The following is a 14,017-nucleotide window of genomic DNA, read 5'->3' as shown; positions in this document are numbered from 1 at the left end:
CGGCAGTGGGCCCCGCGCGGTACCTCATCCGCTACCACGGGAAATTTGGCGGATGAAAAAGCATCCGAGGAGGTAGCGGACAGCATTCCGTCCCCCGCTGTAGCGAAATTTACGCTATTTCCTTCCTCCATGATGGCGTAGCGGACCGTTTCCCGTTCCCACTGCGGGCAGTCTTAGGCCCAACCTCACGTCTGGGCCGCTCATCTCCTCTCCACTGGGCCAACGGACAATTCGCACGTGGGCTGATCGAGCGGCTACATTGTTGGAATGTTTTTCTTCACTTAAATGATACTCGCTCACCTTTTGACTCCTTATGTTAACGAAATTTTTACTCAGGTAAACTAAATTTGATTGAATACATTTTGTCTCAACTGATTAGTTTTTGACATCTGTCTACTTAGTTTTTTACATAAACATTTAATGGATTTTAACCATTTTTCAAACAATAGGAAAGAGAAAACTGCCCTATTTTCACCAAATAAAACTCAATTTTCTCAGTGAAAAGAAAAGAACACTGAAGTGAAAAAAAATAGAGAAAAAAAAGAGAAACGCAATTCAACTTTTATAAGCCTCCTACGAGAACGCTGAAGCAAATCACCCCTTACTCAAAAACCTCCGTGTGTTTTTTTTGTGCAGCACTTGATCAAAGGTCCCTATCAAAATAAAAGTTCAATTCTAATCGTGAAAGGATAAAAAAAATCTCTTCTGACAGGCGGTGTGACAGGCAAAGGTGTGTTAAATTTGCCTTCAACTCTTTCTTTTGGCAAACCCCAAAAATCAAAGATGGATTCAGAAAATTTCAAAAAAGATATAACAGAAGCTGATTTACCAAATTCCCCACGGCATCATCCATGTTACCGAAAAGGCGAAAATCCACAGCAATCTAGAAAACTCAACCACACATTGTGGTCCGCGATCGATATCCCCACAACTCTCGAACCTCACCCATTCAGCAAGCCTCCAAGAACGTCAATTTCAGGAAAAAGAAGAAAACCCCTCTTCTCATCTCATGGCTCCATTTTTCCTCTTTTCCTCCTGCAAATTCGCCACCACATTTTTTTGTTCCCGATTTTCTCTGCATCCTTGCGCTCCATCTGGCAGCGTCAGGAGGAACAAGTGTGCACACAATCGCAGTGGCGCACCTGCCGCCGCCGTTGCCGTCGTCTTCACCCCTTGTTTTCGAAGATTCCACTGCTGCTCCCTCAAAAAACCACGGTTTTTACACGAACCAACCGCGAGAATCCAGTCAATTCTGATCTCTAGTTTCCGCCTGTGGATGCCATCGGGGCGCTCGCCGGGAGAACATCCGCCTCGTCGGCGACGCCGCGGCGCGTGCTTCCCTTCGTCGCGGAGAGCTGGTAGCTCCCGCCGCGCAAAGCTCCGGCTTTTCTTGGCCCCGTCCCATCCCCGCCGCCGGCGCCGAGTGGCGCGCCGCGCTTGGCTTGATGCTCGACGTCTGCGCGCCCCACGGGCCTGTAAAGCTCCCGGCCGCGTCTGTCGCCGGGGCGCGGGTCGCCTGGGTCGCCGCCGGAAGGTGGTGGTGGCGCCCCGCGGCGGGTGCGGCCGCGGCGCGCCATGGCGTCGCCGCGCGGGCGTCGTCCTTCGGTTCCCGGATCGGGCTGGACTCCCAGGTTCGCTGGGTTCTGCCTTCTTTCTTGAGCATTTCGTCGAACAGTTGGGGAGCGGCTCCGGAGGCGCTCACTGCTGGGTTCTTGGCGGCGCCTAGTTCTGCAGACTTCTTGACTGAATTCCGTCGGTCTATTGGACGGACAGCTGCTGTCCTGTGTTGCTCACCCATTAGTTCATTCTTGGCGGCGCCTAGTTCTGCAGACTTCTTGACTGTATTGTCGGGCAGTGTGATATGATGTTAGAGATGAGCTTGGATTTTCTTTCTTGTTCGCTTGCATCGATAGCTCCATGTCAATTATGTATTGGGTATTTTTAGTTCCATTTGTCATAGATGGGATGATGCTCCATTGATGTATCAAATGGCTTCTTGCAGAATTTTCACACAAGGGACCTGTCCCAGTTGTTGTGGGTCGGTCCGGTGCCTGGCGACATTGCAGAGATTGAGGCCTACTGCCGCATATTCCGTGCTGCCGAGCAGCTCCACACTGCGGTCATGTCGGCGCTCTGTGACCCAGAGACAGGCGAGTGCCCTGTGCGCTATGATGTGGAATCAGAGGACCTGCCAGTGCTGGAAGACAAGGTTGCTGCCTTCCTCGGCTGCATGCTGGCATTGCTGAACCGGGGAAGGAATGAAGTGTTGTCAGGGCGGTCGAGCGTTGCAAGTGCGTTCCAGGGATCTGAGGACAGCGCCTCAGATAGGATCCCGCCGCTCGCCTTGTTCCGTGGAGACATGAAGCGGTGCTGTGAGAGTATGCAGGTTGCGCTTGCTAGCTACCTTGGACCAAGTGAGCCCAGGGGTTTGGACGTATGGAGGAAGCTGCAGAGATTGAAGAATGCTTGTTATGATGCCGGTTTCCCGAGGGCTGATGGTTGCCCCTGTCCAACATTGTTTGCGAATTGGTTTCCTGTGTACTATTCGACTGCATCAGATGATTCAGGGACAGAAGAGTTAGAGGTTGCATTTTGGAGGGGAGGACAAGTCAGTGAGGAAGGACTGGCATGGCTACTAGAAAAGGGATTCAAAACTATTGTCGACCTCCGGGAAGAAGATGTGAAAGATGATTTGTACCTCTCAGCGGTTCAGGAAGCTGCCACATCTGGGAAGATAGATGTGGTAAATATGCCGGTTGAGATTGGAACTGCACCCTCAGCTGAACAGATTCAGCAATTTGCAGCACTTGTGTCAGATGGCGCAAAGAAGCCCATTTATCTTCATAGCCAAGAAGGTGTTTCTAGGACCTCTGCAATGGTCTCAAGATGGAAACAGTATGTTACTCGTTCAGAGAGATTGGCCATCCAAAATCGCTCTCTAAATGGGAATGGTAAACTCCTGATAAATGACAAGACAGAGCAGCACACAGGCAGCCCAAGTTCCTCCACAAATGGAACTAAAAATGGTACACCAGTGGAATCTGATAGGACCATGGACAATGGCCAATCATGTGAGATAGTAGACATTGAAACAGCTCGTCATAATCTGGAGGTCACTAATGCCCTTCCTAATGATCAAAGCACTGAGCAAAGTGAAATGCCTAGCACTAGATCAGAACTCCTGTCAAACTTCACGCTGGAGAGTAACCCCCCTCAAAGCACAATTTCCTACTTGCGATGTTTTCTCTAGAAAAGAGATGACCAACTTTTTTAGAAGCAAAAAGGTTTATCCAAAATCTGTCCTGAACTCTAGGAGACGATCAAGTAGCTCGCTGGTCTCAAGGAGAAGACAAAATCTCAGTGTAGAGCATAATGGAGCCATTGGCTATGAAGCAGCAGAGTTTACAGTTTCGAAAAGTTCAAATGGGACATCTTGTGACAATGATTATATTCGATCAGTTGCTTCAGGTATTACTAATGGAAAGCCATCCAACAATGGAGCCTCCACATTAGTTGAGGAAAAGGAAAGGGAAGTCTCAGTTGTTACTGTTGATACTAGAGCATCTGCCAGCAGTTCTAATGGGAATGCTCATGTTGCATCACAAAAGTCCGCTGAAAAGAACGGTGCCCCTTATCTGGAGAGAAACAAATCAGATCCTGTTGATGGAAATATGTGTGCCTCTGCAACTGGTGTTGTTAGACTTCAGTCGAGAAGAAAAGCAGAGATGTTTCTAGTACGTACTGATGGATTTTCTTGCACTAGAGAAAAAGTAACAGAATCATCTTTGGCTTTTACGCATCCTAGCACCCAGCAACAGATGCTTATGTGGAAATCTCCTCCAAGGACTGTCTTACTTTTGAAGAAATTAGGTGACGAACTCATGGAAGAGGCTAAAGAGGTGCATACCAACTTTTTTTTTTTTTTGAAAGCTGGTTCATACCAACTTTCCTTTGAGAGCATGCATATTGCTAAATGCTAATCATTCAGATACATACATAGGTGTTTTAGTTTTGTCTTATGTCAAACTTCTCCAACTTTTGGCCAAATTTAGTAAAAATATATACCAACATCGAACAACATGAAATTAGTTTTATCAAATCCCATGCAATATGTCTTACTAGTGCATTTGTTTGCTATTGTAGCTGTTAATATGTTCTCCCTTATGTTCAAGAAAAAATATATTCTTCTACAAACTCTGTCAAAGTTAAAAAGAAGTTTGACTAGGACAAAACTAAAACACATCACATTTTGGAATGGAGTATCTGGTACAGTGTTTTAAAAAACGTTTTTAAACATCGTTTAATCTTGATTAAATGCTGAACGGTGGCCAAGCATTGCGTTTAATCACAGTTTCGTTTAATCACAACACACGTTTAATCATGTTCAATCTACGTTTAATCACAAAAAACTCTAAACCATAGGCAAGCGTTCGCCTAGCGTCTAGAGTTTTTTAAAACCTTGATCTGGTAGCAGTTGATTAGTGTTAGTCATCTCAAAGAAGATTAGGGTTCTTGCATTTGATGTGGCATCTTCGACTGATATATAGAATTTAGTGCTAGCAAAAGTTTTTTCTTCAAAATGTTTTTCATGTTCCGGAGGTACCTACCTGATTTCTGCTACTGATACATAGCTAATTTATAGTCAGCTATAGGAAAATATAATGCATAGAGAGATCTAAGGACTGTATGAGAGAGGTAATTATATGGTGAATATGTGTAATCATTTCTATCATAGTTTAAGGTTCTTCTTTGGCATTAGGTTGTAGAAAGATTTGATGGATCAACAAATGCCAATTAAGGGCTTTGCTTTAAAGCTTAAATGAACTGTATTGCCCTGGGATCCACAATTGGAGATATTTGGCTGTTTATTGCATTGTTGGAGACCATAGCCTGTTCTCATGTGAGCTGGATTAATTGGTGAACTTTATCTCGTGTTAGGGATAATATTTACTCTTTAGTGTGATTTTGGAACTTTTTGGCTTAACTGTTAAAGGTCTCAGTGTGTGCTTTTTGGCAGTATATCTTCGGGAATGTCAAAGATGGTCTTAATTTAGATATCTTCTGAGCTCTCAAGTAGTCTTAATTAGTTTCTTTGTTCAGCAGTATACATAGCATTTGGCAAGCTATAAGATTCCAATCACTTCCTTTTCAGGTTGCTTCATTTCTGCATCATCAAGAAAAGATGAATGTTCTTGTGGAACCTGATGTTCACGATATATTTGCTAGAATTCCTGGTTATGGTTTTGTGCAAACCTTCTATACTCAAGATACCAGGTACAAATTAAACGTATTTAAGTTTGTGACAACTGACAAGTGCTAAGATGCACATTAATTTCCATAGTATTATTCACTAACGATGCTTTGTGTTAAAATCAGTGACCTGCACGAGAGAGTTGATTTTGTCACGTGCTTGGGTGGTGATGGAGTCATTTTGCATGCATCAAACTTATTTAGAACTTCTGTACCACCTGTTGTCTCATTCAATCTCGGATCTCTTGGATTCTTGACTTCACACAATGTACATTTTAATATCCTCCCTGAGAGAATTTCATGTTAACCTATTTCTGCGTCAAAATTAAGCATGTTCTCATTTTATTTACCTCAGTTCGAAGGTTTCAGACAAGACTTGAGAGCTGTCATCCATGGGAACAATACACTTGGAGTTTATATAACCCTTAGAATGCGTCTAAGATGTGAGATCTTTCGCAATGGAAAAGCAATGCCCGGAAAAGTGTTTGATGTGCTAAATGAAGTCGTCGTTGATCGGGGTTCTAATCCATACCTGTCAAAAATTGAATGTTACGAGCATAACCACCTTATCACTAAGGTATGGTTCAGAAAGTCCTAGAGCAGATGTATATATTTGCATCTTGTGGCTTGGTGGCTCTGGGTAACTGTGCGTCATAATGTTTTCTTATGTTTCCTCTTTGAAACTTAATGGAAAGATAGTTATGCCTTTTTTTTCTCAACGTTACTATGCTTGATAAAGTTCAGGTAGCAGCTGCATTGAACCAGTGAAGCCATAGTCACCTTCTTTTGTTACTGTTTATATGATTGTTTCACAAATACAGTCTATATGATAAAATATTTATGTATTAACACTCAGTAGCACTCCTCAGGTCCTGAGTTCGACTTCCGGTGGGAGCGAATTTCAGGCTGAGGTTAAAAAAATCCCCTCGCCTGCCTACATGCCAAAGCACATGGAAATAGGTCCCGGCTCACCCCGGCCCGCTCTCACACGGGTTACGGTATGGGTTACGGCGTCTCTGTGTAAGGGTGGGGCAGGGGTTCGGGGGTTTTCTCGACCTGCGTGAGAGGTCTTCTTACGTTAATGCCCGGGGGGCGGCTTGCCCCTCGCAGGTCGAGTTTTTTTTTTATTAACATATTTATCCTTTGTTACTATCCTTTGTTACTGGATACTTCCTTGCATATAATCAGTTTAAAATACATAAATATTTTGTTTCTCCAAGCTGAACTATCCTTTGTTACTGGATACTTCCTTGCATCACTAACTGTTTAATGCATACTAATTTAAATAAACTTTGAGCCAGCCTGCTAAACTTGACCTTACCCCAGAAGATTATATTTAATAATATTTATGCGCAAAATTCAATATTGTTGTTTAACATACTCCATATCTACTCTAACTAAAATTTATATCTAGGTGCAAGGAGATGGTGTGATAGTAGCAACACCAACTGGCAGTACGGCATACTCTACTGCAGCAGGGGGGTCAATGGTAGGTTAATTCTTACAAGCTATAGTCATTTAACTGTATCGATGACATGGAAAAAACATATTTATCAGTACTATGACATGACACCTGTTTTTTCAAATGCTGTTCACTCCATGTAAGAAATGGATATTTTCAATATATGAAGCACATGGCTGTTACTTCTATTATATTTATCGTGTCATGTGTCTTGTGCATGTTTTACTTTTTTTAAGAAAAAAGGATGCGAATTCCACTGCCTACTGGTCAAGTGGTTCCCAGAGGCTGGCACCTTTTACCTTGTCTTCAGAAAAACTAGGCTCATTCTGCATTTACTTTAGGAATGATAGAAACAGTACGTCTCCAACTCTCCATCACCTATGAGGAAATATTTTGGTTTCATAACTTTTTTTTCTGAAGAATAACTGAAGATCTTTTGGTTTTGGAGCTCTGTAATTCTAAGGGTGAAGCATTTCAAAGCTCAATAATGAGAAACAATATTATGCTTTGTTTGTTTGCTTTTATAGGTAGTGTTGTGTTCATGTGTGTTACGCTCTAGTAAACTGTTTCTTCTCCAGTCCATGCTTACATTATCGATCAATTGAACAGTAATTGAATATGATCATTGTGGTTTTTCCTGTCTAGGTCCATCCAAATGTCCCATGCATGTTGTTTACTCCAATCTGCCCTCACTCGCTGTCATTTAGACCTGTCATCCTTCCGGATTCCGCACGTCTCGAATTAAAGGTACTGAGCAACAGCTGAAGTGTATTGTTTCCGTGCGATATCATTTAACTCTGTTAACGATGACCATTTTGTTCTATTTAAGTCTTACCTAGCTTTAGCTTATCAGATTTTATCCTACAATATCAAACCATGGTTTGCTGACTGGTAAATTTTGCTCTGTTGTGGGACTGTCCATTGCACTTGCAACTTTACCAGATACCGGATGATGCCAGAAGTAATGCCTGGGTATCGTTTGATGGCAAGAGAAGGCAGCAATTGTCAAGAGGAGACTCTGTTCATATATCCATGAGCCAGCACCCGCTCCCAACTGTTAATAAATCTGACCAAACTGGTGACTGGTTCCGCAGCCTGATCAGGTGTCTCAACTGGAACGAGAGATTAGACCAGAAGGCGCTATAGACACTAGGTTTTTCTTAAAAAAAATGTTTGTTGTTGTACATATATAGCTTTACACACGTATAGTTTTTTCCCCTGCTAACATGTACAATGCGTGTAACATCGACCTAGCCCACAAGCAGCAGTGGCAGCACGCATTACGACTTACGACCCTTTAGTCCGTGTACGAATCTGCTCTGTAAATCAACAGTATATATCCAAGTATTTCTGGTCCTATGATTCATTGGAAGCACCTGAGCTGATTCCACTTTATTTTCTCCAACATTGTTCTTGTTCATGTTCGCATTTGCTTTGACTCATGGCCCCATCTAAAACTTCGAGGCACAATTTTTTTTTTGAAATGTCAAGCTTACATATTTTGACTGATAATTAGTCAACATACAAATGTACTTATAGCGTACACAAATTCTGCAACTACATCGACATTTTAAGCTGTACAATCTCAATAAAGATGAATCCTGCGTTGTTTCCAAAAAAAAAAAATCTGCGTCCAAGTTCGGGCTGGGCCGGCCCATCCTGACCTCGCTGTGGACTTGCTGCTGCTCCCAGCGGCGGAGCAGCGAGCACAACCGCGCCTGGCGTCCGCATCAGCGTCGGTGCTGGAGGACTTCTGGCCGTGGCTCGCCCCCCACGGAACCGGCGAGAGAAAGACCTCCCAGCCCCAGGTCGCCGCGCAGGACCTCAGCCTGTGGCAGTGCGGGCGCGCTTGGCCACGGCGCATGGTGGCGTCACCCGTCGCCGCCGCGGACGACGAGTATAGTTGGCTAAATGGGCAGCACGGTATGACCCGGGCCGGGCACGTCTGGGCACGGCACGGCATGGCTGGGCATGAAAAGATTTTCGTGCCGTGCTGCCCAGCGTACCGTATCTAAGATCCAGTCACGACACTAAACCTTCGGGTCACTAAACCTCCGGGTCGAGCTGTGTCGTGCCGCCCGACGTGCCCGTGCCGCCCAGTTGGCCCAGGCACGCTAAGCACTAAAACAGACACACATGACAGAGATTGGAACAAGGCTTATTCAACAAAGTATTTCATAATGAATATCAAAACATGACAGAAATCAACAAAATATAACAAGTTCCAGGCTCACAGCAACATACACAATCCACAGCACAGCAAGAGATAAGGTTCAAATTATTAAAGGATGAGCTGTTTTGTGCAATGCCTGCCTCATTAAAAATCTATCTAGGTAAAAACTCACCTGGTGAAAAAACCCTAAATAGGAAAAAAGAGTACAACCCAACTCATTAAGTTCAAGTTCAAGTCTTAAGTTCACCTCATACAGTCATACAGTGTAAATAAACTACCCTATTACACAACAACTTGTGCTGAATTATCATCAAGGTAGTGATCTTCATAAGCTGCCTCCAGGTCTCCATCCTCCATCATGTGCTGAGTTTTTTCATCTGCAACCTCCCAGTCTTTGATGCATGTGAGCATTTCTACCATCTCTGGCTTCAACTAACGCCTCCTCTCCTCTATGATCCTGCCAGTTAGACTAAAGATAGATTCCGAAGAGATGGTAGAAACAGGCATAGTTAAAACATCCCTAGCTAAGATAGAAAGTATTGGATAAGACTGTTTGTGCTCATGCCACCAGGTCAAGATGTTGAAATCATCATCAAACTGGCTGACAGTGTCACTATCTAGGTAGGCAGTAAGTTCAGAAGAAATACCATATGCACCACCAGTGCTTGCTGCTTGTAGCAAAGCACTTGCAGATGTCCTTCTACTAAGAGAAGTACTAAAAGAGCCACCAGTACCAACACTGCCAAGACCAGATCCAAGAGAAGTAGAAGTAGAACCATCACCAAAGATCTTACCCATTGAGATTTTTTCTTACCAGTAGAAGGTTTATGTGTAGGCCTAGCCAATCTAACAGAACCAAACTTGCTTTCATATTTGGCAAACATGTCAGACAGTGCAGCTCTCACAGAGATAAAATAAACAGCATAGTCAGTACCAGTTAAACTAGAGAGCAGTCTTAGAGCATTGCTAAAACCTTTTATTTTACCTCTAGGATCCATGATGAATGCAATGGAATAAAGCAAAGGTATATCATTCCAGTACTTAAGGTATTTAGATTTCATAGGACCTACCACATCTCTAAGCATTCTGTCATTTTCATAATTTTTTAGTTATCCAGCAATTTCAATGAGATTATGCAACATAAGTGGAGCAGTGGGATAGTAAACACCAAATAATACAATAGTAGAATCATAAAATAGTTCAAGGAACTCTAATTTTTTTCAGCAACATACCAATGTCCATCAGTTAAGAGATAAGGATTACCTTCTTCCCTGGGGTACTGGGTTTGGATGAACACACCAAAATTTTCTAGGTATCACACCCACAGCAATACAGTAGGACTTATATGTAGCAATGCGCTGGTTAGAAGAGTTCACAAATGAAATAGCAATCCTAAATGCTTCCAAGTAAGGTTTAAGCCTTTTCAAGCTAGACTTAACAATCAAATTAATTATATGGCATGCACATCTCTGATGTAAGTATTCATCACCAATATAACATCTAATTAAAGGTGTCAGTGCTTCCATAGCAGAGGCATTAGCAGAAGCATTATCTAGAGTGATAGAGAACACCTTATTGGTCAAGCCAAAGTCTTGGATCACAGAGTGCACACGCTCAGCAATGTTCTCACCACTGTGACTGACATCAATAATTCTGAGACCCTAAGCTCTCTTCTCCAGTTGCCAATCAGTATTAACATAATGACAAACCACACTAAGGTAATCTTCTTTAGCATTACCAGACCATATATCAGAGGTAAGACCAACAAAGCTAACAGAATTAGATCTCAAGTACTTAACAAGACCATCACGGCATTCACTAAAGTACTTGGCAATATCTCTAGTAGTGGTCTGCCTACTAACAGAAGTAAATTTAGGGTTATGAGCAATCTGAATGTACTCTTTAAATTCATCAGTTTCACCAAACCCTAGAGGCAGATCAAACTTTGTAATCAAACGGCACAATTGAGTACGAGAAACATCAGGACTATACTCCCAGGAATGCACACTACCGTCAGCATCAAAACTAAGGATTGACTGAGCACCAGACTTACGTTTATTACAGCAAGTTAGAAGATGCCAACTAAGATGTCCAGTGCCGCTACTGGAAAAGCAAGAAAGAATGTTTTTGCAGTGAAGGCACTGTGGCAGAACCACCCAAAAATACTGGGCTCGGGTGCACTGATCTTCGTTGCTAAGCAACTCTGACCCAATTCGGCACGCACCGGTGGTTCCTCAAGTGAAGCGTCAATAAAAGCCACACTCTTCCAGGATCGCACATACAACACCCACACGAAGGTGAGTCCAGAGATTACAACACAGAACATTTCATACATCATTAGAGTTTGCAGCGGAAAAGTAAATTTATTACAAAACCATGTTCAGAGTAGCGAAGTACTACAAAGTCCAAACTACACAAATTATTCATTTGCCATTGTCTCAGCGGAAGTAGTAAAAGACATCTAGCGAGAACATGTGACATATAGATAAAGCCCGTACGAAGCGTCATTCAGTGGGAGGGTGATCAGCCCTAGCTGAAGGGCCATCCCACTCGACAAACTAGCCCGGAGGCAAAGTACACGGCCAAGTCAGACTCGCAATCATATCCTCAAAGTTAGTACCTGAAAACAGTACCACAAGCAAGGCCGAGTATACTAATACTCAGCAAGGCTTACTCGTCACCGAATATACCTTAGTCCGATAACTAGACATGCAAGGCTTTTTAGTTTGTGGGGTTTATTTTGCCAAAAATGCCTCTAAGAGTTGATCCTTATTTTCAGATTTTAACTTTGCCATATTCTAGTTGGTTTAACCGTTCTAAGTTTGCATCTAACTCTACACAAATATGGTAGAGCAACCATTTAATCAACCAATAGTATTATCATCATCATGTTCCACTTGTTACTCTATGTGACCGAAATTGTTAAGCAGTCTCATGCCGTGAGAGGTGGACGATTCCGAATCGAATTTCAACCTGGCCACGGAAACCTAACGCACACGCATGGGGATCGACTTCGCTTTTGCCCACGTTACCTTTTCCCTTTCTTTTCAGTCCATGGATCCGGGTCACCCTCCCCGACTACAGAGTCCGACCACTCTACACCCGTACGTCGCGACATAAATTAAATCCTACTTCTACAAAGAGGGTGAATGATCGTTCCACTCGCCGGTCTAATCAAGTACTTAAGCTTACCGATTATCATATTTCTCGGCATGTGGCTAGTACTTTCAAATGCTTAACAAAATGAGCCACACCGCGATCTTAATCAATTTCGAATACACCTGCGGGGTATCACAACTGCACAACCCTGCGCGTTGTCCTTATATTTCAGCAGTAATTAAAGTCAGTCAAATCCTATATTCTCGAAAAATGCAGGAAACCTCTCGACTTCTACCATTCCTAGTTAGCGGGGCAACTAGTCGATAAAAGATCCGGATAACAAACATAGGTACCTAGGGATCATGCATCTAAGAATTTCGATCAACGCCTACGAAAAATGTAAATGTGCAAATAAAATTATTACAGCATATACGAATAGTTAGATGATTATGATGCAGAAAACAATGGGATTATGCACCGGGGCTTGCCTTCTTGGGCACTGACAAACTAAGAGTCCTCTGGGGCTTGGCCCAGGTCTTGGTTCAAGTTATCACAGTTAAGATTAATATCCATCGCAGGAAGAGAGTCCGATGGAACCAACTCGTAATTGTAGGAATATGGGGTGGCAAGAACAAAAATTTCTACCACATAAACCAGGATTACTGCAGTTATAGATCACGGGATTACCACTAGACGCGCGGTTACGGAACTTCTGTAGCTCGTCGGTGTAGTGTAGTTGCGTGAACCTCCTCACATGCGGCTCGTCCTTGTGCAGCAGATGCGGCACCTCCAAGGTATCCACACATACGGGAAGAAGCGTCACGATCCGGACTGCTAGGTCCGCGAAGGCAACCTCGGGCTTGGCGCATAGGAGGGGCGGCACTATTCACCTGCGGCTACTGTTTTAGGCGCCCCCTCCCTCTGTTTATATAGCCCCTTAGGTGGGCTGCCTTGGGCCCCACCTTGGGCGCCCCCTTTTGGGCCGAAAAGGCCCATTAGTGCATCTAAGCCTAGTATAATTCAGATCTCATCCTTATCAGGCTTCTTTCCCTTAAGTGTGTGACCCTATGGGCTCACATGCGAATAGACATGGTCCGAGTACTCTTACTCGGCCCAATAGTAGATAGTGGCCTCTAGCAAGACATGTCAACTCCTATACGTACACAAAGATCATATCAGACGAGCCGCCACAATATCATATACATGCCATTCCCTTTGCCTCACGATATTTGGTCTAGCTTAAAGCCGACCACTCTTTCTCGATCCAGTGATTTGGAATCCTTGGTTAACTCTTAACCCTAGCATGTCCATGCATTTCCTGATCCGAATCACTCGAGGGGTCCAGAGATATCTCTCTCTTGTAGAGAGGGGCAAATCCCGTCTTGACCGACCATGTCTCACATCATGCTTCTTGACAGACCCGAAAGCCACCTTTATAACTATCCAGTTACGGTGCAGCGTTTGATGGCTCCTAAGTAAGTCGGTTCACATCTTGAGTACATACGACGATCTCAGGTCTTAGGACATAGCGTACATATTGTGTAATAAGAAGTCATCATCTCGTATTGGGTCAGTTCAATCTCATGTCTCACATGAGCCCACATTATTAGTTTGACATCCCCATGTCCATGACTTGTGAAACGTAGTCAATCAACTAATACATGTGCTAGTCTAATATTCATGTGTGTCCTCACATGAACTCCGACTAGGAACACTTTAGAATATCCATACAAGTAAAGAGTTTCACAAATAATTCACATAAGCATTAATCAATACAAGTTGTCATCCATGGATATTCAAGGAATACTTTATTAATCATGAATACAAGGAAATATGATTGTCTCTAGGGCATATTTCCAACAGTAATCACCATCAGCGAGATTAACCGTTTCTATATGCAATGCAAAGATTTATTATTACAACATGATATGAAATTTCTTCCCTTCACGATATAGTTGCAGTTCAACAAAATGTTAATTCAGTGATGATATTGTGATTTCATTTCATGGGCAGTCATTTATGGAGTAAAACTT

General features: G+C 43.2%; 1 protein-coding gene across 1 annotated transcript; it reads left to right on the top strand.

Moving 5' to 3' along the window:
* The first annotated feature begins 1,010 nt into the window (after positions 1 to 1,010).
* LOC120685701 (probable NAD kinase 2, chloroplastic) lies at positions 1,011 to 8,078 on the top strand. The gene is given in 9 exon segments (XM_039967769.1): positions 1,011 to 1,631; positions 2,003 to 3,208; positions 3,210 to 3,899; positions 5,153 to 5,274; positions 5,377 to 5,518; positions 5,606 to 5,827; positions 6,665 to 6,739; positions 7,358 to 7,459; positions 7,655 to 8,078. Coding segments are annotated over 9 exon segments (2,949 nt in total). The 5' UTR covers positions 1,011 to 1,445; the 3' UTR covers positions 7,859 to 8,078.
* The last annotated feature ends 5,939 nt before the right edge of the window (positions 8,079 to 14,017 follow it).

The sequence above is a fragment of the Panicum virgatum genome, chromosome 8N (genome assembly GCF_016808335.1).
Source record: "Panicum virgatum strain AP13 chromosome 8N, P.virgatum_v5, whole genome shotgun sequence".
NCBI classification, from domain to species: domain Eukaryota; kingdom Viridiplantae; phylum Streptophyta; class Magnoliopsida; order Poales; family Poaceae; genus Panicum; species Panicum virgatum.
The sequence above is the reverse complement of the archived record's forward strand: the minus strand, read 5'-3'. Positions and strand labels throughout refer to the sequence as shown.